The sequence below is a fragment of the Eutrema salsugineum genome, unplaced genomic scaffold (genome assembly GCF_000478725.1).
Source record: "Eutrema salsugineum unplaced genomic scaffold, Eutsalg1_0 scaffold_7, whole genome shotgun sequence".
Classification (NCBI taxonomy): domain Eukaryota; kingdom Viridiplantae; phylum Streptophyta; class Magnoliopsida; order Brassicales; family Brassicaceae; genus Eutrema; species Eutrema salsugineum.
In genome coordinates this window covers 2,475,939-2,495,890 of record NW_006256486.1, presented here as the reverse complement: position 1 = coordinate 2,495,890, position 19,952 = coordinate 2,475,939, and the positions used below count along the sequence as shown (strand labels likewise).

The window sequence follows — 19,952 nt, the reverse complement described above, 5'->3', positions numbered from 1 at the left end:
TTGCAATTGCATCAGTACGTTCTTTTAAACCGTCGCTTGTCTTCTGTTTCTTCGTTGTTCTCTCTTCTCCAAACATTTTTATCTATCTATGCACCGCATTATATTAAGAGTATACAACTTTTTTTTTTGTTAAAGAATATATTAATAAAACTTAATTTTGATATTCTCTTACACTTTTCTAGTAACGTATATGTATATATATATATATTATACATGCATGTGTGTGTAATTTGTATAAGCATAATTAAGTGTGATGGTTATCATCATATCGATCAAACTTGGGATTAATTCTCGTTCAAAACATACCTCTATAAGTTTCCCAGCAGCTTCTGAGGATATAGAATATGCTTATGCCTCTTGTCAATTGTATAGATTAGGAAAGTAAATCATATCTAAAAGATAAACCATTGTCTTTCCTGTATATTCATCATATTTGATGGCTTAATTTTTGAAGATAAAAAGGAGTACTAATTATGTTTGCTTTCGTAGGGACTCAAAGATCTTATATGACTGCATTTAAGGATTTGCAACAAATTCTCACTTTCAAAACTTTTTTTTTTATCACTTTCAGAACTTATTAATATATTTCTTCTGTTTCGTTTTACCTTTAAGAAATGTTTTGTATAAACGCAAGAAATTCTTTAAATATTTTCTATGCCTTTACTATATTTTGGTTTTTGAACTTCTTTGACCATAAGTATTTTTATATTATAGAAAATAAGTAAAATAAATTAGATGTACCAAAAGTAGAAATAAAATAATATGAAACCAACGAAAAACTCATAAAACGAAATGGATAAAACACTCCCTAGTTATAATGCTATTGACACAAGAAATAGGAAGCTTTTAGTGTATTCTTCTTCGCTTCTTTATTCTTTTCGAAAATTTTCAAATAAATTATGATCTCAGCTATTTAAAATACATTTTTTTTTTGTCGTCAAAATACATTTTAAGATAATTAATTTGAAATCTCAATCACGTCTTACAACCATTTTAAAAAAAGAATATTTTAAAACATAATATTAGTTGTCTTGTATATATATATTTTTTTGTTTATGCAATTATGCCACCAATTTTACTACAAAATATACTAAATACCTGAAAACATTCATTCACCTTTAATCTCGAGATCTAGGCACTGAACATGCATTTATAGTTGTATACGTTGTTTATGGAATGAAATCTATGATTTTGGTAAGTAAATCATCAAATCTTTGTCATTAACGAAACAAATAATTTCATTTGATGTAGATGCAACGAAAAAACTACGATACATACAGTAAAACCTCTATAAATTAATACTCGATATATTAATAATCATTATAAATTAATAAATTTTACCGATCTCAAGTCGGAGCAATGTAAAAATCTATCAAATTCGATAAGATAATAAGATAATAATTTTTTTTGAAACTTTTATGTAAATTTATGGTCCCAACAAAAATATAAATTAATAATGATATAAATTTATGCAAATATATATAAATACAATATTCTAAAATATGACTAATGTGTTTGTTTTTACTTAAAGTTGAAATCTCATTAGTTCTCATCTCTCTAATTATTATATCAGTAGCTTTTATTGCTCTTTCACTACATACATTCAACATTTATGATGATTTTTTGATGTGATAATTGATTTTCTTACTTTTAAATGTTTTTAAATGTATTGTATTGTTATCTTCATTTTTATCATCAGTAATACTGATAGTAACCATGATTTTTTTTTTATAAATTTTAAACTTATGAACATGTATATTTAACATGGACAATCCAATATGGTGTTAAAAACTAATTTATTGTAATATTTATGATTCTTAATCATAATTTATGTCATGAGATTTGTTAAAATTTTAAAATATAACATTATTACAAATAAATTTTTAGAAAATTATATGCGAAAAGCAAATTTTTTTCTATAAATTAATATCACGATAAATTAATAAATTATCATGATCCCAACATTATTAATTTATAGAGGTTTTACTGTATATGGTAGCTAGGAAGTAATTCAACCAATTAATGAGTCAAATTTCTAATGTTATTAGTATCCTACCAAAATAGTGGATGTCACAAAACATTTGGACTCATTGTTATTTAAATTGATACAGTGGTATGATAGTTTAAATCCCGTTTTGAAGTAAGATTATAAAACGGTTCTTTCGTCCATCAACCAATGTGTTGGTTGTACTTATATCATAGTTTTCAAGACTTTCTCCTTCTAGATATATCGTAATCATGGTTCATGTAAAAAAAAAAGAACTATATATATATATATATATATATATTAATAAAACAATTTTGATTACGATATATTTGGAAGGAGAACGTCTTGAAAACTCTAATATAGATATGATCAAAATTTTGAATGAGCAAAAAAATTGATATTAGTAAACGTGTGATATGTTTTTTCTATCTTCGAAACTCTATTTTTTTTTTCTACTTCGGTGTTCTAATATTGTATATTTTTAGATATCGAAAGTGTTGTGAAACATATCACACTGCTGTTAAAGTTATATACTAAGTTAATTTGTCTATGCATCGCATGGGTTATATATGTCTATCAAATATAATTTTATAAATAAATTATTTTAAGAATAATATTTTTTTATCTCTGTTTTATGTTAGCCGAATCCGAAATTTACAAATAAGCTTTCGATTTTTTAAAAAAGTAAAAAAAAATATTTATAAAGTATATATATAAAAAATCAAAAAATCCTAATCATATCTAGATATCATAATTAACAACTTTTCATTAGACATATAGATTTCATTAATTGTTTTTATTTTATTTTTTTCTTAGATTTTTAATAAATTTTAATTTTATAATATTATAGAAATCGAAAACCCTATAAACATAAAAATTGTAAACAAATACTATAATAATTAACGATATTCTAGCATAATTTTTTTGTTTTTTTTTAAAACGACATTCTAAACTTTATTTTAATTTTTGTTTCTTTTAACATTTTAGTTAAATTTTTTCTAAATTTTAGAAACATAAGAAATGGTAAATTTCTAGTTTTTTGTGTTTAAAAAAAATATTTTTGTGTATTTTTTTCTAAATTTCGGTTTAATATAAATTTAAAAAATGTTTGATTGACTACAGAATTAAGCATTAAACCATAATAATTTAGACCGGTTTATTTTTTTGTTTTTTAAAAAGCGGTTTTGTCTAATTTTTTTCTAAATTTTGGTTTAATATAAATTTTAAAACGGTTTGATTGATTATGGAATTAAGCACTAAACTAATAATTTAGATTGGTTTGTTTTAAGTTTTTTTTACATATCATCAGATGAGAACCAATAAAAAAATGACACGTAATTGTAAAATAGAGTTAAACGGTCTTTTATACCTAAAACTCATTCTGGAGCTGACACGTAAGCGAAAAATTGTGAAATTCGTTGTGAGTACGACACATCAGCAAATCATTACACAAATAAGTATATAGATATCTCATCTAACATATGTATTTATACTTCTCAATAATTTTTTTAAGAAAAATTTCGGTAGATTAGATTTTTTACTAATGTTTTTATTTCTCTTTTATTCCTTCCTTGTAACTTGAATAGATATTTACTAGAATTGGAAGATTTTCAAAAAAGAAAATAACATATAAGGTCTTCACCAATTCTTCTATATAATGACATCCCATGCGCAAACAACACAAATATGTGTAACGGTGTAAGTTAGCATGAAGTGTTCGTATATTTATCTTTCTGATATCTCATATATAAATTGGATACAATGGGTTTGAAATTTAAACTATTTTTAGATATCTATTGTATTACAGAAAAAACATATAAACACAATTTTTAACATGATATATGTGGAGATCTTTATCTCTTCTCTTTTACTTGTCTATTATTCTGTTTTCAGTTTCATTTCTTTAGTTTTAGAAGAAACATAAATCTCTTTTTGTTGCTCAGTTTCTCTTAAGCACGTACAAGTTTTTTCTTCTATATTTACTTTAATATTTAATTTTTAATATAATCATCTAAATATTAATTATATTTATTTACTAATTAATGTTTAATATTTTGTAGGCAGAGGAAAACGGAGGAGAACTTCCTCCAATGACGAAGCTCTTTGAAACCACTCACCGGAAGAATGATGGATTGTTCGCAGATGTTCTGACCGAACAATGCCATGGCGAAGATCGCCGAACAGGAAACTCAGGTCACACCTGACGGTATTATCCAAATACCTTTGACCGTCCTCGAGCAAGACAAGATCTTCGAAGAGGTATGATTTCTTTTTTAAAAAAAAAATATTAATTACTATAATTAATTACTATAATTAATCTTATACTAATAAATATTGAAGCTAAATAGTTTTTAAGGTGTCCACATAAGATTTAAAAGAGCAATTTTATTGGTCCACATCAACATTCAAAATCAAAAAAGTTTATAAAATCTACTATTATTGTTGTATAAAGAAATTCTGTATAAATTTTTTATTAGTCCACTTCAACATTGAAAATTAAAAAGTTTTCAAATTTTATTATTGTTTTAAAAATTATTAAAGATAAATAAAATTTATATAAATTTATATTAATAAGAAAAAGCTAAAGTACACAATATTAAATAAATATATCATTATATTTAAATAAATAAGTAAAGTTTTCAATATTATATATAGGTTGTTCCGAAGAAAAAAGGTTGTATCTTAGAGATTGGCTCTATTAGAGACTGTCCCGTCGCCTCGAGGCCTCGACTTCGGGAAGCCAGCCATACGAGGATGCGATTCAGTTGCGGCAGGAGTTAGATGTCGCCCATGCAGAGATCACCAGCATGCGGACTGAGCAAGTCGTGCAGAAGGAGGAGATGGCGAAGATGAACACTTCTTTGATATCATAACGGCAAGTATTCCGGCGTTGGCTGTTGCACTGAAAGAGAAGCAGCACCGATCACAGACATTATCTACGGGGACTTCTTCTGGTCCGCAGACCGATACTGACGGTCAGTCGGCTCCCATAGTTTAGACAGGAAATGATGGTACAACGGCTCTCGGAAGATAAGACGGAGAGATGCATCCGGACGTCGATCTGTATTTTGAAATAAACCTAAACTATATATTTTTTTTTGTAAACATTTTGAATTTAAATTTAAATTTTAATATTATAATAATTTTCAAATTCATTTTGTATTATATTTTTGATTTATTTTATATTAAATAATTAAAAACAAATCAAATTTTTTTAAAAAAATACGTAAAATTGTTATAAATGTACGACGATTTTACGTCGAATATTTTATGACTACTTGACGTTTACGACGTTTTAGGTTGATATTTTACGACGATTATACGTCAATTATAGAATAAATAATGCATTATTATCACGAGTCTTCACTTTCCGACTTTTCAGATTCTTCTTCACTTGCGGAGTTTTCAAATTCTTCTTTACTTGCCAGGTTTTCAGATTCTTCTTCAAATGGCTTCTCCAGATTCTTCAACATCTCATCATCTATGCTTCCTCCGTATACGGAGCGAGGCAAAACCACAATTCAAATATGTATTGAGAATTCGGCCAAAAAAACCCAAAACTTTCCACATTTTGCCAAAAAAACACGAATTGTTAGGTTAACCAAATAAACACTCAACTTTTGTTGACTTCCATAAATAATAACAAATTTTTCATTGACATGCCAAATCAGCACACCGTTTATAAAGTTAACAGAAAATTTAAACGTCGTTAACTCTGCTGTTACTGTTGGGGTTAACTCAAAACGACGTAGTTTAAACTTTTTACAATTTAAAAAAAAAATTGTTTACATGTGGGTTCGAACACATGACCTTAAAATGCATAAGAAAGTTTTCAGCCACTGGACCAGTGACACTTTTGAGTATGTGGGTCATACATTTCTTTTATGTGGGTCATACATTTCTTTTTATTACTCACTTCACCCGATTTTTTTTTTTAAATTCGCGATCTTAAAATGTTTGTTTTCACCTAAGTTCGACTCTTGATATAAGGTACATAGAGGAGACTTCAACCACTGAGCCAATGACACTTTCAAACAAAAAGGTTATACATTTGCTTTTATTACTCATTTTTGCCTGATTTGTTCTTAAAAGAAAATTGCCCAATGGCAGAAGAAGTCACCCTTATGTATTTGAAGGTCATGTGTTCGAACCAAGGTAGAAACAATTTTTTTTAAATCGTAGAATTTTAAAACTACGTCGTTTTGAGTTAACCCAACTGTAACAGCATAGTTAACATTGTTTAAATTTTCTATTAACTTTATAAGCGGTGTGCTGATTTGGAAAGTCAACGAAAAGTTTGTTATTATTTATGGAAGTCAACAAAAGTTGAGTGTTTATTTGGCCAGGCTGATAGTTCGTGTTTTTTTTAGCAAAATTCAAAACGTTTGGGATTTTTTTGGTCGAATTCTCAATATGTATCCTCTATAGTTAGAAACTATTTTCGCACATATATACTTACTTGTAAGAGACGATATTCCTGGCGTGCTGATTCCCAGTAGAGTTTCTCTCCCTTGAAGGACCATATAAAAATACCCATTAATTAGGAGGGTTAAAAGGAGGAACCACGTTAACCCAGTGAAACCCTCTCTCAAATCCTTCCTCCGTCTCCTGAGATATTGTACACGCGGTTGCAACATATCTTCCGGTTGGGCCCCAAGCGATATCGGTGGCCATCAAGTGTTCAGCTTTGTTCATAGTCTCAAGCTTATCCACGTCGAAAAACTCAAACTGGCCACTGAAGGAGCCTTTCAATCCAGCGACAACTATGTACTTCCCTCTGGGCGACCAGAAGAGTGCATCAGCTTGCTTGTCCTTGAGAGTAGCTAGCTTAGAAACTTTTCCAAGGTTTTGCATAGTGTAGAAACTAACATCTGGCAATACTGATTGGTCGCCCTCGCCGCCGTGCATCATGGCAAACCTGTGACCGCTGGGCTCCCGTGCGGCCATGCGAACGCGAGGACCTTCTTGTCCACCTTAAAAACCTCGATGGGAATATCAACCTCTTTGATGCGGAAAAGCACAAACACAGAGCATGTAACTTGGACAGCAAGGTACTATCCATTACTCTGCCAGTACATCTTGCAATCGAGGTCGTAAACATCAGGAGGATCCGTGTGCCTCAGCTCCACCATGCCAGGGATTTGCACAAAGGCTACCTTGGCAGGCTGCTTCTTGACACACCCTTTCAACACTGCAAGGTTGGATTCAGTAGGAGAGCAAGAAATGTCCACAACATCATCAACCTTCATGGGTTTGTCACCTAACAGGCTGAAAGTCTGAGTCTCATAGACAGATATGGTATTGTTTTTGGTAAGCATGGCAAAGTATTTATCATCTTTTCTCCCAGCCCATCTGCATGCCGTATAAGTTTTTACATCATTGAATGAATGTAGATAACATTTCTTTTGTTAGGGGAAATTTAAAAAAAATATATATCGGATGACTAACTGGTCCAAGATATCTTCATTGGTACGGCACTTTAAGAAAACACAGTCATTCGCTGATCAAACAAGAATAGAGCCAAAGCAAAGTAGAACAAGGTACAAAGTAGACGTACCGCCTCCACATTGGCGGGAGTGCAATGATAATAATTGTAGCCATGAGAACCTAGTTCACGGCCCTACACAGAAAAAAAGATATGGCAACCAACAACGTATTTTCTTTGAAACATATATGTGTGGCTGATGCGTGTAGATGATACCTTAATAAGAGTAATTACTTCTCAGAAACAGGGAGATAGACCATAACAGCATTACTAGATCCAGTTTTGAATGGTTTGCTACAAATACAGGAATCATTGTTCAAATACAATTTAACTAGTTGTAATTCAATCATCGAAAATGAGAAACCAATCATTATAGCACGATAAAATCGAAATAGATTAGTAGCCCTAGTGGTTATAATGTAATATAATGTAAGAGATCCAATAGAAAACCTCACCTCTCAAGCTTCCTTGGTTTTGTGATGCCCAGATCCACCATGAATTTGGAAACTAAACCGCCGAGAGAGACACAGAATGAGAATAGCGATTGCAAAGTTACGCACTATTAAGACACTTTCGAAAATCAGCAAGTTCTTATAGTAGTAAATAACCATCCTAACCTATTTTGTTTTCACATATGATCATTTTCTCCTAATTCTTTGGCTCTAATTGGTAACCATTAAATGAATAATAGGAATGAATATGAAAAACTCAAAGAAATGAAGAAGAATAAAATAATGAGAATGTATTTTATATTTGGTGAGAAATATTTTTTGTTCTAAAATTTCCTAAAAATGAAAGAATTACCAGAAATAGTATGTATAAAATATTCTTAAAAATCAAGGGGAAACTTGAAGATCCTGATCTGTTTTTTTCCCTTTGATTTGAAATATAATCTTTTATTTTTTTTAATTAAAATTGACCATATAATACATTCAATTTTGGTAAAGTATAGTATTTTCTCATTAAAAAAAAATGATTTTGGTAAAGTATTGCATGTAGAAGGATATTAAATTGATAGTAATATACATTCAAAATACATCAATTTGCAACGAATCCACTGTAGCACAAAGGTTAATTTCAAGCATTGATGAAATCCGGGTTCAAACCCTGGCAGCGGAATAATTTTTTTGAAATTGATTAGGCTGATCTCGTACATTATATATCTCATAAGGCCCAGCTTTATTGGGCCTGTAGACCCAACTATAATTAAGAAGACGTTGTTTTTCTCCCGGCGACTTCGCGACGTCAATTAACGGCCGATGAACATATCGAATGTGAGTAAGGCAAAGCTTCTTCTTCCTCTGATACCCAAATTCAATCGCTCGCTGTATTCTCACTCTCAGCGTCGAACTCGCTCCCTTCCTCATCACCGAGAAAAACCCATCAACTGGAACTCCACACACAGTTTCGTTCTCCACAATCCTCTTCTTTCGTTGCTCGAAAAATGCATATCGTTGCTCCATTTGAAGCAGATTCAATCTCAGATGATAATCACCGGCTTGATCCTGGATTCGTTCGCCTCAAGCCGACTAATTGCCTTCTGCGCCTTGTCGGAACCTCCGTATCTCGATTACTGTGTGAAGATTCTGAGAGGAGTTGAGAACCCGAACGCTTTCTCTTGGAATGTAACGATTAGAGGATTCTCCGAGAGCGAGAGGCCTAAAGAAGCGGTTTTGCTCTACAAACAGATGCTGAGACATCGCGAGTCAAGACCAGATCATTTCACTTACCCTGTTTTGTTCAAGGTTTGTGCTGATCTTGCATTGAAAAGATTAGGTCACATGATTCTTGGGCATGTTCTTAAGCTGAGATTGGAGTTGGTTACTCATGTGCATAATGCTTCGATTCATATGTTTGCTTCTTGCGGTGAGATGGAAAATGCGAGGAAGGTGTTCGATGAAAGTCCTGTGAGGGACTTGGTTTCTTGGAACTCTTTGATTAATGGGTATAAGAAGATTGGCCAAGCAGAGATGGCGATACAGGTTTATAAGCAAATGGAATCTGAAGGATTTGACCCGGATGATGTGACTATGATTGGGTTGGTTTCTTCGTGTGCAATGTTGGGAAGTTTGAATCTTGGGAAAGAGTTTTATGAATACATAAAAGAAAACGGACTGAGAGTGACTGTTCCTCTTGCTAATGCTCTGATGGATATGTTCTCTAAATGTGGAGATATTCACGAGGCACGGAGAATATTTGACAAGTTGGAAAAGAGAACAATTGTGTCGTGGACGACAATGATTTCAGGCTATGCTCGATGTGGTTTGCTTGATGTTTCTCGGAGGCTTTTCGATGATATGGAAGTAAAAGATGTTGTCCTGTGGAATGCTATGATCGGTGGCTCTGTCCATGCAAATCGAGCTCAAGACGCTTTGGCATTGTTCCAAGAGATGCAGACAAGCAGTGTAAAGCCCGACGAAATCACCATGATCCATTGTCTCTCTGCTTGTTCTCAGCTTGGTGCTCTTGATGTAGGCATTTGGATTCATCGTTACATCGAGAAACATAGTCTTAGCCTCAACGTTGCACTAGGAACTTCTTTGGTCGACATGTACGCTAAATGTGGTAACATCTCAGAAGCTCGCAATGTTTTCCATGAGATTCAAACAAGAAACTCGCTTACATACACAGCGATCATCGGGGGCTTGGCCCATCACGGAGATGCATCCGCTGCTATATCATACTTCAATGAAATGATCGATGAAGGGTTAGCTCCAGATGAGATAACTTTCATAGGAGTATTATCAGCTTGTTGCCACGCAGGAATGATCCAAATGGGTCTTGATTATTTCTCTCAGATGAAGTCTAGATTCAACCTAAATCCACAGTTGAAACATTACTCTATTGTGGTAGACCTTTTAGGAAGAGCCGGGCTACTGGAAGAAGCAGAGAAGCTCATGGAAAGTATGCCAATGGAGGCAGACGCTGCGGTTTGGGGAGCGTTATTATTCGGTTGCAGGATGCATGGTAACGTTGAGTTGGGAGAGAAAGCGACTAAGAAGCTTTTAGAACTTGATTCTGGTGATAGTGGGATCTATGTGTTGTTGGATGGTATGTATAAAGAGGCTAATATGTTTGAAAATGCAAAGCAAGCGAGGAGTATGATGAATGAGAGAGGCGTAGAGAAGATTCCGGGTTGCAGTTGCATTGAGGTTAACGGAGTTGTCTCTGAGTTCATTGTTAGGGATAAATCGAGACCTGAATATGAGAAGATTTATGGTTTCTTAGATTTTCTTAGAAAACATTTGGAGCTCGTTGAGTGTAATGGTGGTGAGAATTATATTACTTAAATAGTAATAATATTACGGGGCATGAGAATTATATTACTTAAATGAAACTGATAAATTTAATTTTTACTTTTTGGTCTGTGGAAATACATTTGAAGTTGTAGCCAATATAGGAAAGGGGCATTGCTTCGTGATATGTTTTATTCTCGAATTTGTAGGATTTAGGTAACTATTGAAAGGGGGAAATTTTGAATTAACCAACAAGTTACAAAATTAAAAACAAAATAACTAAATTCACCCCTAACAAATGTTGAAGTTACCATTTATTTAGTTAAAAAAAAAACTTAATGTTTGGTCATGTGAACATACTAATGTCGTCAAGTTTCTGATTCAGTGTAATTTTTGGGCAAATAAAAATATCAATGTTTTCACCGCAAACTCTTAAAAATATCAGAAGGATGGAAGAAGTCATTGAGATGATTTGTACAAAAGGCTTATGTAATATTGATATTTTCTTAATGACTAATCATTTTGATTTTTGTGCAGAAAAAATGATGGGCACCAGGCAAAAACATGTCTCAATGGTGAGAAAAAAAACGAAAAAGATAGAAGATGACTCCACAGGGAGTAAGAATCTCAATAATCAGAAAGAGTGTGATAACATATGCATGCTTTAAGATGTTTGAACCACCTTTTAAACTACATGATATTGCCTATAATCCACATAATTATTAGGACAAACCTTTGTTGTTACTGGTGGCACAATAGTTTCTTATTTCAAGTTGTAGGGAATGAGGGTCGTGAGCATGCTCTGCAGCGCATCCTTCATTGATCCATTCGCTATGCTATGCAATGCAATATCTAGATGCCAAGGAAGACTTTTCTAGCAAGTAAGTTTACAGTATTGTAAACTATATAATGTGTTGTTTTTCAATACAACTTCCGTGTTTATAATTTCTTGGATCATTGAATTTTGGTTTATTAATGTGAGGAAAAATCTAACCAGCATATATACTTGAAAATTAACTGAGTTAACTAGTTAGATGGTTAAGTTTAATGTAATGAATGATCAAAAATTTATCCAAAAATAGTGCTCAATGAACTAAAAAAAGTTGATGGAGAAACCACATTTATGTTTTTTCTGCGGTGAATAATGAATTACATTCATTTTGGAGTTTAAGTTTTGTTAAGATAATTAATTTTTTTTGTACTTTCAAAATTTTTATTTTAATAATAAAATTCTCATTTAAAGTTCTAGGCAAGAAAAATGTGTGAGACTATGGATGATCAAGGTAAACACTAACTAACATTTTTGTTTACTAATAATTTTGGTTGGGATGTGAGTTTTATGACATCAAACTGGTCAATCAAAAAAAAATTTCTAAACGAAAGTTTTGAAACAAGTGGGTATATTTTCCCCTTTATCGTGAAATATTTACAATTAATATATTTTTGTATACTTTCTCCTTTATCGTGAATAGTACTGACCAACACAACAAAGATCGCAACGTGGATTTTCTCTGGTGTTTGGATAAATCTGTTTTAACACATGTTAGTTGCTATGTACAAATTTTAATATTATCAACAATTCAGTATTATGTTGAATTTTCTGATACAAAGTCTTGTTTTGCAAATGGGTGAAAGTGAGATGGTTCTATTTCATTAGTTGAAGTATGGTTCTATTTCAATAACATCAATTAATCAATTGAATGAGTAATCTACGCATATTTTTGTTTGTAAGAGTTGTTTTCCATCAAATTCTAAAAAGAAGACTTGCACAACTAATGTACAATGATAAGTTGGTGAAAAGAATGAAAAGCAAATATCAAGTTGTGACCATTCTACAAAGTATTCTCATGACATTGATTCTTTTAGAGTAAAAGTATCATTTTTTCTAAAAATAATTTGGCTATACTAACAGATTGAAGTGTCAATTAACTTTGTTGACGTTGGTTATTTTTAATTACAATTTTCTTTTTTTTAACAAAGTTAATTTCAATTGATTAACAAATATATTGGGCTTCAAGCTACCAGATAAAGAGAGAAATATTTTGAGATGTTTATTAATTAGTACCGTATGAAGAAATGGTGGTGGACGATGTACAATCTAATATGAAAAGATCAAATACTTGTAAAATTTTTAGAATGAATTATTGTGTGAAAGAAATATGCTCAAATAAAAGTTAGAAAGCTAAGTAATCAGAATGAGTTGAAATGGTGGTGGACAACGTACAATCTAACAACAAAATATCAAATACTTAAAAAAAATTAGAATGAAATATTATGTGAAAGAAATATGCTCAACTAGAAGTTAGAATAATGGGAATGAGTTGAAATTTTACAAAATCAATTTTGGTGGTTAATTGAAAAGAAAAGAAAAAAAAACACATGCGAAAACATAGGATTTTCGCATACAATATTGTTGAATGCGATTTATTACTATTTCTGCATATTAATGAAGACAAGATTACAATATTAGATAGAACTGTTTGGCGTGGATGTTCATAAGACGGTAGAATTGTCTATTTAAAATTGTCGATAGAACAGATCTCATAATTTGTACTAAAATAATAAATTAATACTAAAAAAAACAAGAGTAAAATTATCAAACAAGACAAACAATTTAGTCAGAGGTTTCTATTGAGTAAATGAATAACGCAATGTGAAATCTCTGAGGTTTCTCTTATCCTAGGCAGAAATAAGTTGTTCTTGTAGATGTCTCTTGGCAGGAGTTGAACGTTGTGACTCAGACGACTGAATCAATACTTGCATTGTTATAGTTGCAATCACCAAGAAGAACACACAGACACAGATGATCTTCCACGAGGCTACCACAGAGAGCCATTGAAACTAGCTTGAAACCACCATATACAAGGAGACATAACCAAATGATGACCACCTGTTTATAACAACATTAAGAGGTTTCATAAGAAAATCACTTTATAGCATTTTGCTGTAGTCTGATGTGTGATGTCTCTTACGATCAATGGTTTGATTGGCCGCTCTATTTGGTGAACGTCCAAGTCGCTGAACACGTCTTTTGTGAAGTATTTCTCAAGCTGAGCATCCTGGTTTATAAAAAGTGAGCACTTCAGCAATGTTGAGACAAATGGAATTTAGCGGAAACTAGAAGTTTGATGACACGAGATTTGTTTTGTGAACCTTATTGATGAACAAATCTTGGCACCATTGAGCAATACCATCATCTGTTTCTGGCAGCTCGCTCATTTTGTGACGTCTCATCTGCAAATTCACCTTCAAGAGAAGGAAAAAAAAAAAACAAAAGTTTCTGATATATTGAGCATAGGCTTCTATGTAAGAAACCGAGACATTAGAAACTTTTATACCTCAGATGATTGTCCACTGAACATCCTAAGCAGAGTTGGTGTAGGCTGATTGTTTTGAACGGTTACGGTACAATCGTAAATCGCAGGAACAAATGATCGTATGTGTGACACCGCCGAAACAAATCCCTGAATTTGCATATCTATGTAAATCCAAGTGAAGTAAAGCTCACAAATGACCTGAAAAGCAAAGTTGTTTTTTGGTGAAACTTACCTTTGTACGAGGAATCAAGACATTTCGAGGAGTTGGTAAGCTTCTGATAGAGGCGTAATCTTGAGCTGCTTCAAGCTTCTCCTGAGTGAAACGAGTTCCTTCAACGAAAAGAGCCAGCCAGAATGTCATAGGAAAGTCCTCAAGTCTCTTAAAACCTGCCTGCAAGAAGAGACAGAACAACAACAAAAAAATGTTTCAAGCACATAAAACAGAATCAAATTTAAGCTTAGAGCAAAACTAACCTTGAGGGTATTCTCATCCTTAGCCCAGCTTCTTTCCAAGAAAATGTAATCCGAAAACCACATGGACCAACCTATGATCTGTTAAAGACTTGTAGTGTTTCAGTAAAATACATTTATGACTCAAAATCAACATTAAACTAAAGACAAAAAGATTCAACAAAAGATTGATTAGACTCACTGGAAGATATTTGGCTTCTTTCTTCATGATGGCTAAAGAGCTTCCAAGACAACCTGCACGCTGTGATGTATCATTAATAGTATTCAATTAAAAAAACAGAGATTTCTCCAAATTTAAAGACAGAATATTGATTCAGATAAAGATAGAAACACCTGAGCCATGACCCATCCAATAAGCCAATCAATGTCACTTCGATGATTGCTTAAAACAAGTGCATGTTCTTTCCCTGAAATTTATATCAAGAACAAGAATCATTGGATACGGATACTTAAGACTTAGGTAGTATAAACTCTTAAGTTCTCTTTACCAATTAACTCTAGAGTCTCTGCATCGGCGTATAAATTGATCTGCAGCAACAACACAACATCACATATCAGACTAGATACTTCTGTGTAAACCACAAATTTTATTTTATGAATTCACAAACCTTTATACAAGCCCACCAATCAATCAGCCATATAAGCTGCAACCAAAGTAATTCCGCAACGGTTTTGTTGATTCTTCTATACAAACTTCTTGAGAATGGACGAACAATAATGAAGAACACAAGCTGAAAACACATAACCATGTTATCTAAAACCCTTAGTTGGCGAATTCAATTGTAACAGACATCTAAAAAACACAAACTGTCTTCCTCGGAGAAGATAATGAATATGAATTTCTTTTGGTGTGAAGAGTAAAAATGAAAGACCTGAATGAGATTGACGATGAGGCCTGAGATCAAGAAGAGGACACCAACAGGGATAAAGACAAGAGCCGCAGGAACCACCATGTCTAAGATAGAGACACAAAGTAACAGAAGAAGATGAAAATTAATTGTCTTCGAACCTTTTTTCTCCTTTAGATTTTTTGGAGGAATCAAAGAAATGAGAATTAAGGAACATCATTGTTGTTTCGATGCAAGGGCGTTTTTCAAGCGCCATTTTTAGCACTTGACGCTGTTCTCTCTCTCCTTTACTATATTTTAGTTGACAAACACATGGAGACATGTGCGCATGTAAATCTCTAACAAGAACTAGAATAAAATGCAATTTTAAATAACAAAAAAAAACTGTGTAGGAAAAACATATCCTTATGGTACAAATGTTTTTTTTTTCAATAAAACTATTGGTTTCACAATCTACGGTTCTTGACCTATAACCACATTTGCTTCCCCAGTTTTCAACTCTTCAAGTAGTTTCTTTAGATTGCTCTGGCTTTAGTTGGTCTTTTCACGGCAAACTCTGACGTTTGATTTGTCACTTCTCAACTAAAAAGCTTCTGATCTAGAGATCTACCTGAGCCTACTACAACCATTTCCTTGTTTCACGCCTTGACCAGCTTTGCTTCTGCACTGGTTTCTCTTGGCTCAGTCTCAACAGATGGCGTAACAGGCATCGTCATGATTTTTACAGGTTTCCCGAGTTTTGTTTTGTCTTCCATCGCTGCGAGTTCAAGGGCTTTTGCACAGACCGGGAAACACTGATCGTCCCATGACTCTAGGATTACGCCTGACCCGATACAAGTGGTTCCTTCGTAGAACGCTGCAAACTGCCCAGCAGCTAGACCTTGATCATCCTCGTCTAGGTGTACAACCGCAACATCTCCTTGTGCTTCCATTTCAAAGCTACAGCTGTAGAAGCCAGGCCCATGCCGGACCTATATACTCAACTTATCAGTGCCAAGTAGCCATCATGTGTAGTAGAAAGTAGAGAGTGATCGATCATATTCTCTTTACCTTGCAACGAAGCTGGCTAACATTTCCTGAAGGTTTCCCACTAAGCCATCTTAGAGAGCCAACACGGAAAATCCGCCTTCTCTTGTCGATTGAGTAGTAATTTCTTGAGACAAACACTACATTGTTTTTAGTGTCCTTTTCAACAACATACCTGCACTAAGATCAAGGGAGCATGATCTTCATAGACAAAGTAAAAGATCTAAAGAAGAAACTAAAATCAGCGTGTGATGAGAAGTTAAGCCAAATAGTTTTCTCAACACCATTGAAGGGTTCATATTCAGAACCAGAAGCTGCTTTTAATTTTCATGTGAGCCAATTGCTAGAATCATAAACAATGACAGAAGTAGCTATGTTTTTTTATACATTAGTTAAGAACCATACCAGGGTCCACCGGGTAAACGCAAGCCTTGGCGTTGTCCAATTGTGTAAAACCAAAATCCCCGATGGTTACCAAGAAAATCCCCAGTTTCGGCTTCCAATATAATTCCCTCCATTTCTCCTATGTGTCTACCGACAAAGTCACTGAACTTTATCTATTACAGAAAACCACATCCATAATGTTTCAGACTTGCAATAGGTAACTTGTCAAAAACCAGAAAGAACAAACTAGAAAGTATACCTTCCCAAGGAAACATATTCCTTGCGAATCCTTTCTGTCTTTATTAGGCAAATCAAATTTTGTGGCTAGTTTGCGAACTTCTTCCTGTGCATCAGAAAACAAGGGCAAACAATCAAAATGTTTTCATTATTAATTTTTACTTTACATTTCGGAATGGAGCAGATGCATGTGACTAAAATCTCTCAAAATTTTGCAAAGATAGAAGTATAGAACTTCCTCGAGTACCTTCTTTACGCATCCAAGTGGGAATAGCAGTCGCTTAAGCTGTGTTTGAGAAAGATGTGAGAGGAAGTAGGTCTGATCCTTCACCTAAGAAATAGAAAAATGCAGACTTTAAATGGTGCGAAGACTGAAAACCAAAGCAATGTAACTAAGAAGCATTGGTAGCCTACAACACTAGGTACAATGCACACGTCAAAACCAACAAGTATAATACAGTAAAGACACAGCAACGATCAGAAAAACTACCCGCAGAATTCAAGTCGACAGTGTTCAAGTGGAGTAAGTACCATGTCTTGTGATAGTTCCAAAAGAGACGATGAATCATTTTGGTCAGCAGGAGGAGGATGGACCACTTTAGCATAATGACCTGACGCTATGTAGTCATACTCCATATCACTGATTGTATCCATGAATGCCCCTGAATATATAAGGTCAATATGTAGCTGACTAGTCACAATGGGAGGGACAATTCAGCTGAAAGCAGGAGTCTTTTTATGAGCCAAGACTCTTGATTAAAAACTGTTTAGCAAGAAGCGCTTACCAAACTTGATTCTAGTGTTACATAAAACATCCGGATTAGGTGTACGCCCACAACGGTACTCCTCAATAATGTAAGAAACCTGATTTATTGTTGGAGATCAAATCAGAAACCCAAACAATTAAGCATTCTAAATAGAAGCATTCAAAGAAAGAACTTACAACTCTCTCCCAATATTCATCTGTTAAATGCACAACCTCCAAAGGAACATCAACCTGGAAAAAGAAACCACTAGAGGCAGTAAACATCCACAAGTCTGAACCTTTTGAAACAAACAAAAAACAAAAGTTTTTGAAGATAACCACAAAACCAAGATAATCACAGGGTTTGGGGTTTTTAGCAAGAACACTACCTACCTGCTCACAAACATGCTTTGCATACTTCAAATCATCTTCCCAGGGGCACTGATTCCAGAAATTCTCAAAGCCTTCCTACAGAACACACAGAATATCACAACCCACATTCTAGGAAAAGCCAAGTGGAATTCATCAAGTGGAAAAAGTGAAAAATCACACAATTTAAATCCAATTTGAATCGAAATCTACAAAATGAATCAAGGTGCTATATCACAAACAGACTACGAATCATAAAGAGAGAGATGAGATGAAGAAGAACACACCTGGAACCAGATTTTGAGATAGAAAGCGGTACAGGAATGGCCAGCGGCGTGGAGGAGGCGGAGAGCGACGCTGCTATCGACGCCTCCACTGAGGAGTACGGCGACACGAAGAGGCTTCTCAGGCATGGAACAAGAGAGGTACTGGTCGACGACAAACGCATGTCGGCTACAGTTACGGCCGGAGGAAAGGAAAGGCGTAATCGGGTGAGCAGGTTGAGGAGACGGCAAGTGAAAGGATCGGAAGAAAATCGAGAAAGAAGAAAGAGGACGGAGAAAGAGCGGTGGTGAGGGAGAGAGGAAAGGTCTGACGACGGCGGAGAACATTGGGAATTCCGGTGAAGAAATTGGAATTCCGGAGACTCTGCTTGGCTTATCATTTACTACTAGTCGAATCCATACCGTCGATTTTTCCTATGATCGAACGGCAACGACTCATCGACCTTTTCTTCTTATTTGCAAACTTCATCCACCTGATTATAGTCAAAGTCAACACAACATGTTTGGGTCTAAACCAGTCAAAGTCAAAATATTGGCTTCCTTCAAAATAGAAGGCCACTTGGTTTGATTTAATTTCAATTTACATCCGGGTTATTTCGGTTGAATTTTTGTTTTATTAGATTTCATTTCTAAACGGGTTTAAGTTAATTTCAATTTTGACTTAGGTCAAACTCGGTTAGACCTTGGTTAAGTCCAATTTTGGGTCAGTAACTTCATTTCCTTTAAATCAGGTTAAGTTTCGCTTTAATTCGGGTTTGCATTAGTTTGATTTTATTAAGGTTAGTTTAAACCGGTTTGATTTATTTATAACTCCAAACCCTGGATCGATTACTAAAAACTACAACTAGACTCGGTTAGCATTTGGTTACGTCTCATTCAGATTCAGTTAATTTAGGACAATTGAACATGGGTTGGTTCAATTGGATTCAATTAGGATTCGGTTCAGTTGATTGAAGATTGGTTTAGCTCATTAAAACTAGTATTTGCTCATATTGGCTTGATATTAGGTCTCTCAAGTGCCGCATACAAATGTGTGAGATTATAGATGATGCAAAGGAAACACTAACTAATATTAGGACGTGTTCAAAACCATCTAACTCACTGTAAATCAGTTTTGTTTTAACAGACACTTCTTCTCTAATTGTTTTATTCAGTTCCAACTTCAAAAATTTCAATTAAACCAATGTATATGATTTGATTCTATTGATTGTCAATGTTCAATTTTGGTGCAATCGTTTTCTTAAGATTTGATAGGAGACCAACTTTTACTAACAAATTAGCAAACCTAATATACCATTAAAGTACCAATTGTTATTCGACTAAAGAGATTTAAGCAAAGCTTCTGTTGTTGTCCTACGAATGTTTCTGCTAAAATAATATTTACAACATACCTACGTTTACAGCATATGAGCCAGCCACTCCACATTTCATTGAATTCTGCTAGCTAGAAAGTAGAAACTATATTTTCGTACATGATCGTCAGAGAAGATACTTATGAGACACGATTACTTGCAAGAGACAATACTTGTACGGGATTTGCTTTAAACCAATTTCAAATCCGAT

At 33.7% G+C, this 19,952-nt stretch overlaps 3 protein-coding genes and 1 pseudogene across 3 annotated transcripts; 1 reads left to right on the top strand and 3 right to left on the bottom strand.

Moving 5' to 3' along the window:
* Positions 1 to 6,523: 6,523 nt before the first annotated feature.
* On the bottom strand, positions 6,524 to 7,968 carry LOC18010846 (annotated as a pseudogene).
* Positions 7,969 to 8,725: 757 nt separating this feature from the next.
* On the top strand, positions 8,726 to 10,777 carry LOC18010838 (pentatricopeptide repeat-containing protein At2g22410, mitochondrial; the record flags this gene model as incomplete). Its single annotated transcript, XM_024150371.1, has 1 exon — positions 8,726 to 10,777. A coding segment is annotated over one exon (2,037 nt), but the record flags the coding sequence as incomplete, so codon positions are not given.
* A 2,608-nt stretch (positions 10,778 to 13,385) lies between these two features.
* On the bottom strand, positions 13,386 to 15,493 carry LOC18010696 (1-acyl-sn-glycerol-3-phosphate acyltransferase 3). The gene is given in 12 exon segments (XM_024150515.1): positions 13,386 to 13,546; positions 13,548 to 13,598; positions 13,681 to 13,767; positions 13,862 to 13,954; positions 14,047 to 14,172; positions 14,258 to 14,416; positions 14,500 to 14,577; positions 14,678 to 14,737; positions 14,830 to 14,903; positions 14,985 to 15,024; positions 15,105 to 15,227; positions 15,369 to 15,493. Coding segments are annotated over 12 exon segments (1,131 nt in total). The 5' UTR covers positions 15,450 to 15,493; the 3' UTR covers positions 13,386 to 13,387.
* A 203-nt stretch (positions 15,494 to 15,696) lies between these two features.
* LOC18010819 (tRNA-specific 2-thiouridylase MnmA) lies at positions 15,697 to 18,740 on the bottom strand. Its single transcript, XM_006393003.2, has 10 exons — positions 18,393 to 18,740; positions 18,130 to 18,204; positions 17,935 to 17,988; positions 17,777 to 17,855; positions 17,523 to 17,653; positions 17,239 to 17,322; positions 17,014 to 17,097; positions 16,776 to 16,927; positions 16,395 to 16,545; positions 15,697 to 16,315 (listed from the first exon to the last, which is right to left on the bottom strand). Exons 1-10 carry the CDS (start codon positions 18,714 to 18,716, stop codon positions 15,983 to 15,985), a joined length of 1,467 nt encoding a protein of 488 aa, XP_006393065.1. The 5' UTR covers positions 18,717 to 18,740; the 3' UTR covers positions 15,697 to 15,982.
* Between the last annotated feature and the right edge of the window lie 1,212 nt (positions 18,741 to 19,952).

Coding starts and splice junctions, on each gene's coding strand:
- LOC18010819 (XM_006393003.2), bottom strand. CDS start 18,716: ATGTTCTCCGCCGTCGTCAGACCTTTCCTCTCTCCCTCACCACCGCTC. Junction 18,205..18,392: donor ATCTCAAAATCTGGTTCCAG/GTGTGTTCTTCT, acceptor TGTGTTCTGTAG/GAAGGCTTTGAGAATTTCTG. Junction 16,316..16,394: donor TTAGCCAGCTTCGTTGCAAG/GTAAAGAGAATA, acceptor TTGAGTATATAG/GTCCGGCATGGGCCTGGCTT.